This window comes from Pungitius pungitius, chromosome 18 (assembly GCF_949316345.1).
Source record: "Pungitius pungitius chromosome 18, fPunPun2.1, whole genome shotgun sequence".
Lineage (NCBI taxonomy): Eukaryota > Metazoa > Chordata > Actinopteri > Perciformes > Gasterosteidae > Pungitius > Pungitius pungitius.
The window spans coordinates 14,575,080-14,593,213 of NC_084917.1; the positions used below are offsets into that span (position 1 = coordinate 14,575,080).

The 18,134-nt window shown below is 41.4% G+C and overlaps 2 protein-coding genes across 5 annotated transcripts; one reads left to right on the forward strand and one right to left on the reverse strand.

Moving 5' to 3' along the window:
• Window positions 1-600: 600 nt before the first annotated feature.
• Window positions 601-5,521, reverse strand: LOC134107213 (GTPase IMAP family member 8-like). 2 transcript variants are annotated; one of them, XM_062558845.1, is made up of 5 exons: window positions 5,351-5,521; window positions 3,797-4,343; window positions 3,313-3,350; window positions 2,874-2,942; window positions 601-2,658 (listed from the first exon to the last, which is right to left on the reverse strand). In XM_062558845.1, exons 2-5 carry the CDS (start codon window positions 4,219-4,221, stop codon window positions 2,054-2,056), a joined length of 1,137 nt encoding a protein of 378 aa, XP_062414829.1. In that variant the 5' UTR covers window positions 4,222-4,343; window positions 5,351-5,521; the 3' UTR covers window positions 601-2,053. The 2 variants fall into 2 exon arrangements, with proteins under 2 accessions (XP_062414829.1, XP_062414830.1); XM_062558846.1 differs by lacking the exon at window positions 2,874-2,942.
• Window positions 5,522-6,863: 1,342 nt separating this feature from the next.
• LOC119227068 (glutamic acid-rich protein-like) lies at window positions 6,864-17,477 on the forward strand. Of its 3 annotated transcripts, none has more exons than XM_037485525.2 (7): window positions 6,864-7,061; window positions 8,584-8,675; window positions 9,100-9,234; window positions 9,772-10,192; window positions 11,694-11,936; window positions 12,052-12,275; window positions 13,025-17,477. In XM_037485525.2, exons 3-7 carry the CDS (start codon window positions 9,101-9,103, stop codon window positions 15,429-15,431), a joined length of 3,429 nt encoding a protein of 1,142 aa, XP_037341422.2. In that variant the 5' UTR covers window positions 6,864-7,061; window positions 8,584-8,675; window position 9,100; the 3' UTR covers window positions 15,432-17,477. The 3 variants fall into 3 exon arrangements, with proteins under 3 accessions (XP_037341422.2, XP_037341423.2, XP_037341424.2); XM_037485526.2 differs by having other exon boundaries at window positions 6,864-7,056; XM_037485527.2 differs by having other exon boundaries at window positions 6,909-6,964.
• The last annotated feature ends 657 nt before the right edge of the window (window positions 17,478-18,134 follow it).

The following is an 18,134-nucleotide window of genomic DNA, read 5'->3' on the forward strand; positions in this document are numbered from 1 at the left end:
AAATAATTCAACGTTAAAATAAAGATTTATTTGCGGTTTAATTTTTTGCGGTTTAATTATTTCAGATACATACATAATTGAGATACATTATTTCAATGCGGAAATATTCAGTGCTAGAAAATCAATCACCTTTTTCTTTCAAAATCCGATGACACAGATTTACATCCATACATGTCACGTCACCCACACAACGTCAAAACAAATCGGTTATTTTTTACATTGTTACTCCCCTAAACCGTTAGACCTGAAGAAGGATGATCCGGTGTAGTCTGTTCTGTTTATTGACCGGGGCTTTTTTCCTGATGTTGTTGATGTTGGAGGCCTAGTTCAGGTCCTGGGAGATTGCGCAACTCGAAAGATGTGTCCGTGAGATGACCACTTGTTGTCATGTGAAGAAGATATAAAGGACTGCTGAAGCGTTAATCAAATTAATTCAAAGATTAAAAGGTTAAGAACCCCTGCCCTACAGCAGACAGTGCTGAACAGTGTTTTCATATTTCATGCAGCTTTGACGCTCACAGCTCTGACAGAGGACTTTGGGCTGCAACTAAGAGAAAGAGAAAAATCAAACAAGAGTGACATCTGGTGGGCAATAACAGGACACAAGTAACAGGTCCAACCTCTGAATAGGAACACGAGTAAGTCACTCAAATACCAGACTAGACATCTCAAGACCCCGAATATGTGTTTATTGTTCATCTATAACATCAAGTGCAGGACGATGTGAGCAAAAGTTGTTTGGGAGAAGAGTCTTTCTTTTTTAGGCCACACAAAACTCAACTTGTGTTGGTAATCTCTGATTAATGAAGTCGGTTAAACTGAGCCCCAGCTGCTATTCCACAGAGAAAAGATTCATGAATCTATTACATGAAATATTGAAACACTGTTCAAACTTTGGCAGAGGTGAATGCTCATTCTGGACAGGAGGAGCTGAGAGAGAAAATGTGTCTGGGTCTTGTTACGTCTAATGCAATGTCCTGCTGTGAATGCGTGTCTGTGTGCACATGTGTGTATTCGATGTCTGTGAGTCATGGGTGCAGCTCCCTGATGAGTCATTGAGGGCACCTGGATGAAGGTGTGGACTTCACCTATATAAGCGCCTCCTTGTTTCACCATCTCTCTCTCATCTGCCTGCCACTAGATCCTGGTCTTGAGTTTGAGTTGCACCTTATGCTGGTCCTGTGTTGAAATAAACTGTCTCCTTGGGGGGGGGCGCTACCTTGGTGTCCATCTTTATGTTGCGGCTTCCGAGCTGGTCGTAACAGTCTTTTGGCGGTTAAAAAAAATGTTAAATACACTGAAGTGACTGAAAAGGTGAAGCAACGCTGCCACCAAAAACTTTGGTCAAGCTGGAGGAATTAAAGTTTGATGCTGAACTGGAACTTTGCAGAAGAAGTAATGGACTGGTTTAAATCTTTGCCTAACTGACGTTAAACATCTTGCTGAACAGATCTTGTTTTCTCCTGATTGTGAAATATTTTTAAAGGCAGCTGTGAAACAGCTTTGAATCAACTTAAAGACTAAACAATGATGCACACACACACACACACACGATAACTTAAAAAAATAATGTGTTTAATGCTATATTTATATTATATATTCATCCTCTCTGCTGTATTTAGGTAGGTAGGTAGTGGAAAGTTTCATCTTGCACAAACTGATGCTTTCAGAAGCTAATTGACAAGCTAAGCAAGCCGTTCTAGCGAGCCCAAAATGACTTTGTGAAAACAGAAAAAAGAGAAATGTAGCAATTTTAAACCAATACAATTAAGACAATACAGAGAAGACAATGTTAGATTTCCTATATGCTTATCGGCATATTTATATTTTCATATTGCTGCAAGTTAGACAATTAGCAGTAGCAGTGACCACTACCAGCATAATGTAATATACTTGTGAAATAATTCATAATAATAATAATAAAGCACAATTGAAAGAAACTTGAAGAAGTTAAATACATTTCTACATCTGTTTATAGGCCTTTTATTTGCACATGTGTAGTGCATTGATCAGCGCATACAGGCTAAAGTAATATGCAATGATCATTTGTGTCTTAAAATTGAGAACTGTGTTCATAGTTTGGAATTTTCTTGATGAGCTTTCTGACTTGCTTATTTTTCTTGGACTTGTTGTTGAAACGGTGATAACGACCACCACACTGTTCAACGAGGTTCAAAAGGCCCGCCTGTGCTCTCACGTAATCATCTAGACTTTCTTCAAGTTCCTCCCCATGGGTCAGCAGGACAATGGTCTTCTCTCTGATCTTCCAGCCCAACACGTCCTCCAGCTTCGGTAAAATGTCTCTCTCGCTCTCCGTGAACCGGCCCGCCTGCACAACGAGAAGCACCACGCACTGCTCTCGCTGACAGTACTTCTTGCACTCATCGACCTGCGCCTGAGCGTCTTCCAGGGTGTCATCAAGGAAGTCCGGAGTGTCGACCAGTCTCACCCTTCCCCTTGATGAGTTCTTCACATATTTGACCTCACACCGGGTTGTTGTCATCATGGAGTTTGCCTCAGATTTAAAAAGGTGTTTGGATTCATTTTTGGTGCCGAGGGCAGTAAGGATGGTGTTTGCTGATGCACTCTTCCCCGTCCCACTTAGTCCCAGCAGAACAATGTTAAATATGTCATCTCCCGCCTCACTGACACTGTTACCTGTAAGATAAAGTTAGAGCAAAATGGCCACTGTATCTGTTAAAATAATTTCATCACCAGAACAACGTCACACAGCGTCCTCGCTAATAACCCGACATCTATGAATATCAGCAAATGCAACAAAAAAAGCAAAGGCATGCTGCAAAACACAGACGGACGTGGAATCTGTCACAGTTTCTATCTCTTTATGCTCTGATGTATGTGTTGTTTTGTACCAACGGGATGTCCGGGTGCTGCTACTGCCGAGGCGTCTTGTGAGGTGGGCGGAGTCACGCGATAGGCTCCTGTGAGGATGCAACATACATCGTGCTGTTTATAAAAACAAACAATTATGAAAATAAAGGGCTTTTAAACTTTCTCACAGCTAGTTGGCTTTGTTGCCTCTTTCCATTTTCCAAAAATAGGCAGTGAGCTGAAGTACATTTTAGTGGGGTCTCTATCTCTAAGGTTTCATCTTAGTATGAAGCGCTGCACATGCAGCTTTTCTTATTTGATTCAACATATTTGTATCAGTTTCTTACTGTTTTATTATATCTTATTTTTAGATATTTAGAGGTGTTGGATGAGTGTGCAACATGCTCAAATTACAAAAGACAGAATTTTGTCGCAGTTGCTGCTACAATAATGCATTGTAACAATAATCCATATATGCACCTTTTCTCCCATGTTGATCCAGTGGATCGCCATTTTGACTGAAATAGACAATAAACAGGATGATAGAAATATAAAGACCTCCCAACCTGCTTTGTACATTCAAGTCTCTCATATTAGCTTCATGAAGCCTCGTTTTTTAAATCCAGTGTTAACGTGATTTAGCCACAGGTTCATCAGTACAGTCTGAACAAAAAGGACATTCTGCTGGTCCTACTCATTCCTTGTATATGGCCAACAAAATCTACCATTCATTATCTAACATACCGTATACCTAAAATTAACAAATTCACCATTTGATTTATTCCACTTATTGGGAGTATGAGAGGCTGAAAATGTCTGAAATGAACATACATATGTATACAGCACCAGTCAAAAGTATGGATACACTTTTGGATTCCATTGAATGAGGGACTGTGTCCAAACCTTTGACTGGTGACGTATGTCATTGTGACCCAAATAGCTTTCATAGTAATGAAGATACAACCTTATCTTCTCTAGGGCTGCCTTTCTTCTCTTCACAACATCTTCACTGTAGTTCTTGTAGTCATATACGAAGCGTGGGCGGTCTGAACACCACTTCTTACATTCCACGGAGAGGTTTTCATTGGCAGTCGCCAAACGGGTTTTGAACTTTTTCTTCAGATGATCGTGCGAAGGGAGTCGTTTGATGTCCTCGAACAGAATGACCAAATGCTCTGTGGAATTTTCTCCAAAGAATTCTTGAAGTTGCTTGATTTGATCCACAACTTTTTCCTCCTCTGAATTTTCTGTATCGATGGCCAGTATGAACAGATCAGGGGATGGATGACAGTGTGCCAGGAAGTCAATAATCAGCTGATCTGGGTTCGGATGTTCTTTTTCAAAGAGGTCAGGCGTCTTTATTATTTTGAAAGTATTGTTCATTTCCATGACAAAGTTGGTGGACGAATTGTTAAAAGGACAATCATCATTGAGGATCCTTTTTCCAATGGTGTTCTTCAACTGGACACTCTTACCAAACACAGCAATGGTAAATGGTCCAGGATATGGTGCTGAAAAAACACAGAAGTAACAAATCTAAATTCACAGTCTGTGAATTATGAAGGGATGTGTATTCTGCCGAATATGCTTGAACATAGAAACTTGACCTAAAATTGGAAATAAATGTTTTAAAGAAAGAGAAGGGAGAACGGAATGGAACTGTGCAGTGCAACCTCTGCTTGCCAGAAACCAACCCAACCTGAAGAAACAACTTAAAGTATGTTTTTTAAATTAGCTAGGGGTAGTCATCTGCTGTAGTTTTACTTGTCACCTTGCCATTTTAGAGTTGTATAGATGATCTCTGACTGCAAATACTCTGGCTCAGGGTCAAGAATCAGAGAAATGTCACCCAACAAAATGCTGCAGGACGAACTTAGCTGTGAGGTTGACTGACAGGTAAATGGACCTGGGCGTGAAGGGAAGGTATGCTATTCAGAAACTGAAAGCATAAAGTTCCATCCTGGGGTGACACAAGGACAAACTTCTTATTCTTCTCAGTGACATAACATTGAAGTCCTTACTGATCGCCTTGAATCTTCCAAAAAAAATATTTCACCGTAACTCAAATTAAGAGCAACATGTCAATCAACTAAGAATTAGAAATGAAGATGCAATCAGTGGATATCACACTTGTAGATTTGTGCTAGATGGGCACCTACTAGTGTTGAAATAATATTCAACAAGGTGCAGTTAAAGAGAATTTCTTCATGTAGCAACTTGTGGTACGATTTAGTTCCAGATAAATTGTATTGACTCAGCGGCTCTTACAGTGGGTCCTTGCTGAATAACTCAAAAGGGGTTGTTTTAAAAATAGTAGTGAAGCCTGGTTGAGAGCTTCCTGGCGTGAGGCTTTCTGTCATCAGTAGCAGGGTGACCTGAGGATCCTGTTACAGGTAAAAGGGTCTTCTGCTGCAAAGTGGACAACTAGAACAACATCCACAGTGTTCCTTTTTTCATATTTTAAGTCACATTATATTTTATTCAGGCCACTTGTCCAGAACAAACATCTATGACTTACATTAGTCAGAGTCAAGCTGCACATCCTTAAGCTTTGTGGCTTCATTTTTCATCTCTGCAGCTCTTTAAATACCTTCAAATGCTTGTTCTCTCTGCTATAGAAGCCCATTTCCTTCTAAACAAAAAAAAGAATGAAGGGTTAGAAAGTCAAAAATGTGTGGTATAAAGTTGGAGAAGAGTTCGGACTTTCACAATTGGCAATGGAAAAGCCAGACGAGATGTTTTGGAAAAAGTACAAATACTAGCACACAGTATTATCCGTGTGCGGGCCCAGAACTTTTTAATCCGCCCACTGCGCCGCGTTGACTGCCTGAGATGAAAAAAAAGTGCAGCGAGTTCCCAATCGTGACTGATATCATGGCAATGATAATACTACAAGTTAAAGTCCTGCATGTGAAAGCATGCATTCATTATTGAAATGCACTTAAACTAAATAGCACAATTAATTGCGCAGTAGAATGTTCCTAATACCACATTATTGTCTATGTTGCATTTGTTTGTTAAAGGTTCAGGACTGACCACAGCGGTGCGTGGTGATTGATAAGTGATTATCACACAACATGTCACGACATCAGGTGAAACAATCAGAAGACCTGTGGCTTCCTCTAGTGGACAGTTGAAGTAAAATAAATATTTATATAAATATATGGCCACCCTGTTACCCCCTTTACATCTTAAAAGGTATTTTGGGGGATTGGATTGCTATTAGACCACGGGAAAGTACAGGTGTACTGCAATCGGCCCACCCACTGTCAGAGGTGGTCAGGGATGCATTATGAACACAAATGTAAATGCAATCATGCTTTTGATCCATGTACAACAAGGAGATTAAGATGTAGTGTTTGGTTGTTTGGGCTGGACAGAGCAATCAGATCTCAATGATGACACCCGAGACACGCGAAGCCTGGCATAAACACACACACGATCAAGGTTTTTTAGGGGTGTAGATTCGCTTAGTTAGCAATTGAAGACAAGTCTAGCACACCTCTGCAATGTTTCCCATCAGCAGGTAAAAGATTCAAGCTGACTGGGTTCAGAGTTGTTATTTCTTCTGAAAATCACTTGATTGATTTTAGTTTTCTTTTTTAGTTTTTATGTCGAAAGATTTGTCTCTGACCTTTCTGTGAGTCTCATGTCAATCCAAATCTTGAAGTGTACCAAATGTCAGTCACCTAAACGTGTTTTGGGGTACAAACTTTACTGTAACAACTGTATGCCAAGAAGTGTGATACAAGCTGTAAACTGATTGGCTGTTTTCCTGGGGGAGGGTGGTTGGAAGGCGGAGCTCCTACTTGGACACTTGACAGTATACTGTATATGTCAAGGCTCTGTTTAAGCATTCAGAACGACTTTGGTTAGCACACTGCACTGGTCTCTGACGGGCTCAGACAGGCTTACATCTGACATGTTGATGCTGTGGCACCTGTTGATTTCACTTATGTGTTTTCATTCAATTCAAGCCGCTTCTCTGCATTTCCTGGCTGCTCATGGTTGCCGCTGCCTCACCCTGACACTAAAATTAGCGCTGCAGCTCTGAACGTTTTAACATGTGATGTAAAAATAGCAGGCCGGGAAGTCTGCTCTCCACACAGCAGATATACAGGGCAGACGGAGTGTAAGTCGTTTAACTTAATGTTAACTGTTACTGGTCACAGCAGGGAATGTAAACAGACAAACAGACTTTGAGAGAGAAAGAGACAGAAAGAGGTCAGGTAGGTCCGGATCTGTTTTCTTTTGATTGTACAACATTTTATACATATGTATGTGTGTGTGTGTATACATATATATACACACACACATACATATGTACACAATATTTAAAAAGTGTCTAAAATACATGCTACATATATATGTGTTAGACACTTTTTAAAAATTCTTTAAATAATTCCTTAAATTATTATTATTATTTTAACCACCCATCCGAATTCCACTGGGTGGAACTTGTTAAACTACCTAATTGGTTAATATCACTGCTGTCCTCATGCACTGCTCTCAACTCTCCATCATTTCACAGGACTTTATCCAAACCACTATCTTTTAGGGACACAGTGGTTTTCCTCTGCAGAGAAGATGTTGAGATGGAAGTAGCCTAGCAGCTATCCTAGTATCTTAACAAAATGTTTCGAGCACTATCAGTCTTAGAGTGGTACCCCTTCTGTTTGACACACGGAGGAATTCCTCTGCCCAGTTCTCGGCTGTATGTTGCACCTTTGTTTTACTTCCAATGCAAAAAGCTCTCTCCATCTTCATCTAACTGACTGCAGCATTCAAGGGTTTTGTGTTACCGGAACGGACACCAGAAGTAAACAAAGTTTGGTTAAATACGTTAAAATATTTTATCGCATTAATCTGAGCCCGGACATTCACCCACTGCTTTTGGAACGTTCAAGCATTTCTGATGATTATAAATTCCACCATCCAACAATTCTGACACATAAAACATGGTGTATCTCAGGAGCAGAGACTTGTATCCATAGTTGTAAGTCACACTTTAGATATTGAGGTCACGGTTATTTGAGGCTCAGCAGATTTCATTGGGGGTCTTCTTCACCATCATCACATGCAAGGGCCTGAGACATGAGCTCATTTCCTAACTTTGAGTCACAGTTATTTGGATAAGTCAGCCTCATTATCCACACAAAGACGGCAAAGCCCCAGAGTCCATCTTCCAGACAGGCAGGAATTTAAGACCAAGCTATATTTAGATCCTTAGATCAAGAGATTTAACAACAAACTGTTTGTTTGTGGATCGCTCCACATAAAAAAAAAGAAGATTAACAGAAACAGGGTCAAATGTTACATGTCCACCAAAAAATACAAAACAACTTTTCAGTTTCGCAGAAGGCTGAGATTCACTTCCACTGATCGAGGAATAATCTGGTGATGAGTGGAGCGGTACCCAGGGCTCTTAAGCAGTGGTGATTGTCAGCAGGTGTGTAGGTGCGCCAGGTGTGGCGATGAAGGCCGCCGCCAAGTTAAATTAATTTAGCATTTAGCAATGCTGATAGAAGTTTGCTTCTTTTTAATGACTCAACATTTAATAAGGTATAGACCTAATGCGTTTCCTAGAACTCACACATTACACCTTTATTAAAAAGGTTAAACCTACCAATAGTAAGCGCATCTCCATCTTTGGAGACCCAGCACTGTGGTGTGTCCTGGATGTTGTTGCTCCTTGAAGTACATTGCCGACCTGTGTTTAATTATAGTGACGCCTGTTGTGTTGCGTCATAGTTTGACCAGTCGGTCTTCAACAAGAGATCGACTGCACTGACTGAAGACTGAACCAAAAGTGGATTAATACAGTCATCTTTCCTGTTTTGTAGGTATGTATGAATTCTGCATATACATAAGGATTTATTCATCTGTCCAGTCACTTTTTGAATGTTCACTGGGGAAACAGGACGGAAAGGCAGTCAGAAAAGTAGCGAATGAGACTTTTCATGAAATGGATTTTTTTTATTATATTATAGAAACAATTATGGCGAAATTAAGAGTTCTTTAAAATAATCATTAGTGGGGGCCATAAGGTGATGGATTACTCAAAGGTAACTGAAGTCTCAATGAGTTGATGCTTGCGCCACAGTAAAATTAACCGTCAAGTATCCCATGTCTTGTGATCCTTCCTCGGCACTGGAACGAACCATAGACAGCCGCATAGAGAAGGAACTGTAGAAATGCAACTTAACACCACGAGTGACATATACCTTGGGGTTTCTGTGCATGTTTTTTTTTTTGCTTGTGTGTCAGGATGTTGTCAAACAAGGAGTCGAAGAGGACGTTCAGCAACGGGCCGCTCAGAGACAAATGGGAGCAGAAAGCTCAGAGCGTGGCGGAGCAGTGCAAACAGGAGGCCGAATGGAAGAAGAAAAGTGACCACAAAATGTGAGCATATGTCATGTCTTTTCCTTTTTTGGAATCATGATACTGACCATGTTGCGCACCATCAAAAAATGAATTAATTTAATTTTAAACAGTAAAGAGCTTTAAAATATTGCCAAACAAAATTATAACTGGACATTCTCATGTACATTTTTAGTCACCTTCACACTATAAGACATTTAAAGTTGTCAGATTTCTGTAATTCAGAGCGCTGGTTTTGTAATTAGGAGTCTTGAAGTCGTTGTGGCCTTTACACTACATGACTGAGTAGTAAATAGGGATTGGTATCATTTGGGTTTTTACCATACTAAACTAAACTGATACTTTTAAAATGATACCTGTGCCTAAATGGTGCCTCAACCAATACTTAAAATAGCCACTGGCAATCAGGGGTATTATTTAGGCCGTATTATTCACATTGGCAGCACAGCTAAGAGTGCAACACACGTCTGTATTTGCCAGAGCTATGTGATCTCTCATTAGGGGAATATATATGAGTTGATTGCATTTGTTTCTCTTTTTATTTTTTTTAATGTGCAGATCTTTCTCAAAGTGGAATTATCACTGGTCCCTCGTTTCCAATGGAGACTTTAAGAAGCTCACCAGCGGAGCAGATGAAGAGGAAAACAAGCCAAAAATCAAATTCAAAGTAGTCCCCCCTCCTCCCAAACCCAAACATGAGCGCGCTCCTCCTCCGCCGCCAAAGAAAGCAGCTTCGCCTAAACTTCGTGCACCAAAACGTAAAGTTGAAGTGGATGTTTTTAAGATATGCTGGAAAGACTCCTGGATGAGCCTGAAGCCACCAAAGTATCTTTACCTGAAGGCCAAAGAGGCAAAGCCCCGGATCCCAGGGTTCACAACCATAGAGATGACAAACAACGGGGAATACAAACCAAAGGAATACGGACTGGAGGCCAAATGGGCGTCTTCTGCTGATGAATGGAGTGACTCCTGGAAACAGGTACTAGCTGCTGATTCCGTACTAAAAGAGACTTTTAGTGCCATATTCTGGGAAAAGTGTGTAACTCATAGTGCTAAAAGGTTTAGGGAATACATCATGCAAAATCCATTGCTGCACGTCGTCAGATTGGCCAGATTTATAGACATTTCTCTGCTTGGTGGCAGACAAAAGGAAAAAGACGCACTGTACGTTGTCCCGTTAAAGATGATGTCACAGCAGTTTGTTTTGACATCGTTATGATAATTAGCCAAGAATCCCAACTACAGTGATGGGGTGATCCCTGCAGAGGAAGTACCGGTATCAGGAGTCGGGTCAAGCCAAGCTGACAGAATGGGCGGGTAGAGTTGATCGGCAAGAGAAGATGGAGAGGTGTTCAGGAATGTATTTAATTTGGCTAGTTGTGGTTATTCTTTCCTGTCAGCTACACACACAATAGCGTATTGCTCACTTTTATTCGTGCAAACACTTTTTTAGCAACAACATTCCCTTCATATGGTAGCAGTTCAAATATTACTTGTTAATCTGAACTTAAACTTCATTAAATGATCTAGATTGTGAGACGATAGATCCTGAACTATGCATCCCTGCGTGAATGTATTCACAGCTCAAACGCATGTGTTTCTATAAACCCAGGTCCTATTCCTCCTTCATTTTACATTGTGAATTATCTTGTGCATGTGTTATTTATTGACCCTTGATATTGTTTTATTCATATTGTTGTAGAAAAACAAGTTCATAATATTATAACAAGTAAGTCAAGCACTAAGTACTGGACATTACAGCGCAGAGACTCATTAGTCTGTGTTGTCCATGTGGATTTCCTCTGGAGAATCTCCATCAAAAAAAGAAAAGAAAAATGTCCACGCAAGAGATTGGTACCTTTCTCCATTTTTTTTTGTTTCACGCTGCAGCATTCTAAGACCCACCCCCAAATGCTCTCATTGGTTCCTCCCATAGTTTGTCTGTGTGTGTATTATGAGCCAGTGAGCAACGAACTTTGTAAAGAATTATTTTGTTACAACTGCATTAACGTGCAATAAAGTAATTTCATTGAATGAACGAATTAATATATATATATATATATTTTTTTTTTAAAGAAAACGTTAATCTCGCGATAAAAAATGAATGTTGTTAAAATGGCTTTGCATTAACGTTGTTAATAGCGCGTTTAACTGACAGTACTAAAATATATATATATAATTTAGTGAAGATGCAGACAACAAAAACATCAAAGACTAAATCAGTGCCATGTCAGAACAAAGGTTTCATCCCCCTGTTCTTGACTCTTCCTTAAACCACCTCAATCAAGTGTTAAGACATTTGTTCAAACTTGAGCATGTGGTGCCGTCCGTCTGTTAATTAATCATTCCACCTCGGTCTCACACTGATTCATTCATGACCTTCCTAGATTACAAGAGTCGAGACAACTGGTCAATAGGTCCAAAATCACCAAATAACACTTTGTCAATCATCTTGTGTCTTCACTGTTCCACTTATTCAGGTGAGGAGTCCTGCCCAGCTGGAGCGCTCGGAGGAGAAACAATCCCAGTCGGACATTTTGTTTGAAAGAATGATGCATATCCAAACTGAGATAGAAGTGTTTTCTCTTCCTGTCTGGGCTGGTACTTGGAAGATGATGAACTTTGCCTTCAGACAGGAAAAGAAGAATTGGGATCGTATCTGGCCTGATTATCAACAAATCTGCAGCAACAAGTTTGACAAAGTACAACAACTAGAGGAGCAGGTGGGGATGAAATCATTTTTCTATTCATCTTTATGCCTTTAAAATGTCAGATACCGTGATTCATAATCACTGAGAGACCAGAATATTACAAATGTGCATTGTGATTATCAAATAGGAAGCGCCTTCCGACTGGGAGGGTTCATGGAAAATGTCCGTTATTCAGCCTGAAACCAAAGACGTCACAACCGCAACCTCTGAAACCACAGTGATGATGAGGATAAACAATGTGTTCATGCCCGGGTGGTGCGACTCCTGGCTACTCTCTGCTGCTCCTCGGGAGGAAGAAGAAGAACGCCGCAAACACTGGAGCTCCTGCTGGGGGTTCAGGCAGCAGACCAGGTGGGTGGTTTCAATCACCGTAATGATGATCCTCCACTTCAACCAATGAGCCTGTTCCAGAAGTACATTGTGGAAGGTTACCTTCTTCAAAGCTCTCGACTCACACCAGCAATTGCACACATTGTTTTCAAGTCACTGTAGCTCGCTGAATCAGACAGTCCCACTTCAACCATTAAACTTTCACACATGGTTTGTATATTTTTTACACTGTACAGTGTGAGCTGCTTTGTCTCTGTTTTACAAAGGAATCTAAGTGGGTTTGGTTATCTTCAGGTTGTTGCAGTGGAAATCAAGTACTGGTGCTTGTTCAGGGGCTTTCAGATTATTATACTGACGCACCGAGGCAACTTTAAGCAATAAGGGAACTACGCTTTTAACTAACTTCAATGTAAACCCATCGTCACCATCATCAGGCAGTTAGAGAAACTGACATTGCATAAAGAGGGAGAAAGTCAGCATAGGATGGTCAGAGGAAATTAACACACGACTTTCACGAAACCACCGTTTGCGTCCTGTGTGAAACCAAGACAACTTTTTGTCTTTTGTTGTGTAATTTGTATTGTGTTAAATATATGGTCATGTTGTTGATTAGTGCATATATTTTTGTTAAATCACATAATTCCCGGCATGGCTCCACCCAATCCACAGCTCACTGGATGTATATTCAGAAGTATACATGTATAAGTTTGAACCCAAACGTTCCTGCTGCTATTACAATGCTCAATTGTTCTCAAATGATGTATCCACAGGTGGTGGAAGTCTTCGCTGCAGTCCCATCATCGACACAGTGCCATGCTGACTAAGAGACATGAAGACAAAAACCTTTTCCTTGTGTCCACGCTGGACAATGAGATCATGGACAGCACAGAGTGGACGGAGGCCTGGAAGACGCCTAAAGGATGGATCGAACCAGAGGAGGACAAAATGGACGAGATGATGAGTGACACAGACGGACAGGAGGAGGATGAACGAGTGGATTATGAGGAGGATGACGAAGAAGCTGAGGAGATGCAGGAGAAGGAGCAGGAGGAAGAGCAGGAAGAGGAGGACGACTATGATGATGAAGGAGTAGATGAGGAGGATATTGGCAAAAACAAAGAGGACAACAATGAAGAGAGGGATATAGAAATACAAGTGAAGGGGGAGAGAGAATTTAACAAAGAAGATGAAGAAGATAAGGATGAGGATGAAGGGGTAGATGAGGAGGAGGAGGAGGAGGAGGCGGAGGAGGACAGTGACGCGAAGGATGAAGTAGTAAACAAAAACAACAAACATGAGGAGGAAAAATATGCAGACAAGGAAATTGAGGAGGAAGATGAAAAGGACAAAGAAAAAGATAAAAATATGGAGGAAGAGGAGAAAGGGATGAAGAACGATGATGAAATGCATAAGGTGGGTGCAGATGATGAGGGAGAACACAAGGGGGAGTGGGACAAAAAAGCACACACGGTGGAGGAGAAGAACATAAACCAAAATTTTGGGGAGGATGAAGATGAAGATGAAGAGGAGGAGGACACACAACAATCTGATAATGAGGAAAACATAAAAGAGGACGATGAAGAAGGAGTAAAGGAGGATGACCCAGATGCTATAGAAAAAGTAGATGGGGAAGAAAAAGATGATTATATGGATGAAAAAGACAAAGAAGTAGATGAGGAGGAGGAAGAAGACATGGTAAATGGAGAGGAAGAGTTGGACAAAGTTGAAATGAAAGAAGTAGACCAAGAAGAGGGACAGGCGGACGAAGAGGATGAGAAGGAGGACAATATTTACAGGGAGCTGAAACACAAATTGATAGAAACGGAGAACAGTGTTGATACAGCTGGGGACAATGCTGAAGAAGAGGAAAAGGAGGATGAAGAAGACAAAGACGTTGACTATCAAGATGTGGCTGGGGATGAGGAGGAGGTAAATATGGACGAGAAGGAGGACAAAATAGCTAAGGACAGGGGAATTGACGTAGAGGAAGAGGAGGGTGTGGATACAGAGGAGGAGGAAGAGGTGGAAAAAGAGAAAGAAGAGGACATTAAAGAAGTGTATAAGGAAGATGAAGAAATACAGGAGGAGGAAAAGGAAGCCAGGGAGGGGGTGCATGATGTAGAGGAAGAGGAGGGTGAGGATACAGAGGAGGAGGAAGAGGTGGAAAAAGAGAATGAAGAGGACATTGATGAAGTGTATAAGGAAGATGAAGAAATACAGGAGGAGGAAAAGGTAACCAGGGAGGGGGTGCATGATGTAGAGGAAGAGGAGGGGGTGGATACAGAGGAGGAGGAAGAGGTGGAAAAAGAGAATGAAGAGGACATTGATGAAGTGTATAATGAAGATGAAGAAATACTGGAGGAGGAAAAGGTAGCCAGGGAGGGGGTGCATGATGTAGAGGAAGAGGAGGGGGTGGATACAGAGGATGAGAAAGGTGAGGAAGAGGATGAAGAGGAAGAAGCAGCAGAAAACGCACAGGAGAACGAAGAAGACAATGAAGAGGATGAGGATGATGAAGAGGTAGACCAAAAGGAGGAGAAGGGAAATGAAGAAGAACATACCAGGGAGGAGGATGTAGAAGAAGAAGAGGACGAAGAACAGAAAGAGGACGAAGCAGACAAAGACCAGGAGACAGAAGAAGTTGATGAGGAGGAAGTAGACGAGGAGGCAGAAGTAGACGAGGAGGAGACGGGGAAAGAGGACACAGAGGGGATGGCGGTCCAACTAAAAGAGGAGGAAGGCGGCTTCGAGGACGCAGACAAGAAAGAGGAGAAAGACAACGAGAGAATCAAATGCAAATCCGATGTCCCACTCCATCTGCAGTTCCATAAACTGAGCTCCTCCTTCTCCTCCTGGAAGCAGTCGTGGATGGTGGCAGTAGCTCACAGGGGAGCAGATGAGTATGAGGAGGAGGAGGAGGAGCAGGAGCAGGAGGAGATGGAGGAGTGGATGGCGTGGAGAGAGTCGTGGAGGATTTGCCGCTGGAAGAAGCCGGACGAGGACCAGGTGGTGTGTTTCTCCACCGAGCACCGGAGTCAGAGACACATGGGACGGACGCACGAAGACGACGGCATGCCAAACAGGGAGTGGACTCTCAGCTGGAAGATGAACAAGACTGCAGCAAAGGATGCAGAAGGAAACGAGGAAAGTGGAAACATTCTAATAGCTCACAAATGATGATATGGGAAATGCATTGATTTTTTATTCAATATTGGAGCCCAGCAAAGTTAGATATTGGTAAACGACCCTCATTCTCATTAATTGTGTCCATAGAGCTGGCTTTGATATATCACTTTATGATTGACAAGTCTCTACCGCTACTAGAGCCGTATACTGCGTCTCCTCAGACACTTCTCAGTTCAATCATTTTACTTTCAGTCACTGGCTGTGAAACATCAATATGTGAGCAAATGCTGACCTCTGGCTTTAAACACGCTGGTCCTCTCACCAATGAGCTGAGTAGAAACTACTCCACCCACTTCATAAAAAGGGTTTTTCTGGGTTTCAGACCACTCATTAATGGTCAACAAGGGCTCCAATCCGAGACAATTTGGAGGGAGCATGAGAGTCTGGAGGAATGTGCATGTTTTCTACTTCAACAGTGTTCACAACCACACAACTCTGATGTAAAGGGTGGCCTTAAACACTTTGCATTGTCTTAAGACACGTAGCCGTGTCCGTCCTGTTTTAGCACCAAGCTAGGGTTACTGCCTTTGTTGGTGAAAGAGTTTATTGCCCCACATGTGGATCTAGCATTGCACATTGTAACTTTTCTCCCATTGCTAAATAAATACATGTTTTTGCCCGTGGTGTAGCTTGAATTGAGACATTTGCAAGGTCAATTGACACAGTAAAAGGTGTGAAATAACCAAGCAGCCACAAACCAGTTCAACCCGGAAGAAACGCAGTTCTTTGAATAGCCACAAGAGTCACTCCCCAGAGACCGCCATGTTGAAGGTGTGAAGTAAATATGTTCATGTATAAGTTCAAACATGAGGCTGTGACAGTGCGGCCGTATGTAAAATGTGTATGTTATAAATGTCATGAGGCTCAGTGCTGCCAGAATGTAAAACACTATAAGGACAATGTGTGAATATGTCACTGTATTTTATGAAATGACAAGCTGTTTACATTTTTCAGTAAGTAGCTTAACCTCTGGCATGATGAACTTTTTTGGCTTTCTTGCCAAGATTTCTGTGAGATGAGGTGGACATCCACGTCGTCCACTACTGTCAGGCTGCGGTTAGCCTAGCTTAGCATAGAGACTGGAAGCAGGGGCAGAGAAGAGACACCGTCACATATTTCCAGCATGTGACTTCCCTTCGCACTCCAAACTATTGATGGTTTTTGCTGTACCTGATTCAAGATGCAGCATATACACAAATACACGTTAGGGGTGCCAAAAACAGCAGTGGTTAAGTGAAAAAGAGTAGGTCTCCTTTAAACCCACTGCCCCTAAATACTTAGGATAAGTTAACCCTTTTATGGTGTTCTGGTCTTTGAGACCCGTTTTAATCTTTTATAAAAACAAAAATAATCCGATTCGTTATTTTCTCAAATTCAGACTTATTGGGCATGGCTTTTTTTCTGCAGCGCAACTTTTATCGACCGCCCACCGTGACCCCTCCCTACACATTTATGTGACATACATTGAAATTGAAGGTCCTGTGCACCTTCAGTCTCACAAGTCTACAGTGGGAATCCTGATGGAGGGCACTCAGAGAAAAATCAAGGCATGAGAGGTGTCCTGGACATGGCCAAGGAACTCGGTGGACGCAACATCACATGCAATAATTGTTTTGCTTTGTACAAGCTGGGACAGGAGCTCCTGATGAGGAGGCTGACTGGTGGGAACGATGAGGAGAAACAGGCTTGAGCTCCCAATATTAACCATATCAGCTGTTTATATTGCTTCTAATTGGGATGAACTAATCAAAAACCCCAAAACAGACCCACAACAGGCTGAGTAACACAAAAGTGAACACCATACAAGGGTTAAATGCTGAGGTCAAACTGCACGAGTTCCTCTGGAGGCCTCTAGGAGGGGCTAGTGAGGGGGATATTTTCAATCCTGGGGGAAATTAAATCCTGTGAATAAATCAGCCACCGGTTAGAGACAGAAGCTCAGTCATACTTTGACTTCACAGAAGATAAAGTCCTGGTTGGTTAACAGAAAATAGGAATTTGTCTAAATGATGAAAAGGGTTTTAATGGATAAATAAAAAGTGCTGTATTGCAAAGTGTCATTGAATCATTTTTCAGAAAGCAAAGGTGCTCTGTTTTCTCTTGATAACTATGTACCTGTAATATACAATTTGAAGATGTTTATTAAATTCTGAATCTAATACAGCATCAATCTTAATGAAGCAGGTAAGGGAGGGATTTACTGAAATGATTTATTTTAAATAATCTTTTTTTTACATCTTTAGAAAATAATGTTCATTGAATTTTTCCCCTCATCTTTTAAAGTCTCCAATGTTTCTATTAGCATCATGTAAAATTAATTCTACTGGTTAACTGCAACTTTTACTAGCTGGGGTTATGTTCATTAAGATGACTTCTTTTTGAGTTCATACGTAAATATGTTTATTAATTTAAAATAAAAAATCAGCTATATAAGTGGAGGTTAGAAGATGCTCTTCTCGGATAGATGGAAGGAGGTCCGTGCTGAGATGGCCCCCAGCAGTCAGGAATCAAGACATTCATCAAGTCTCTTTGCATCATCGCATTAAGTTAAAGCCGTGCTTTCTCTCACATATCTGCGCCTTCCTCTCCCCCTCTGTGTCTAGCAGCTTTCACATGCAGATTTCCTCTTGTGTTCGGGTCCAGGTTTCCCTCCTGCTGCTGACTCTCCTGCTGTGTATTAGCATGAGATCAGAC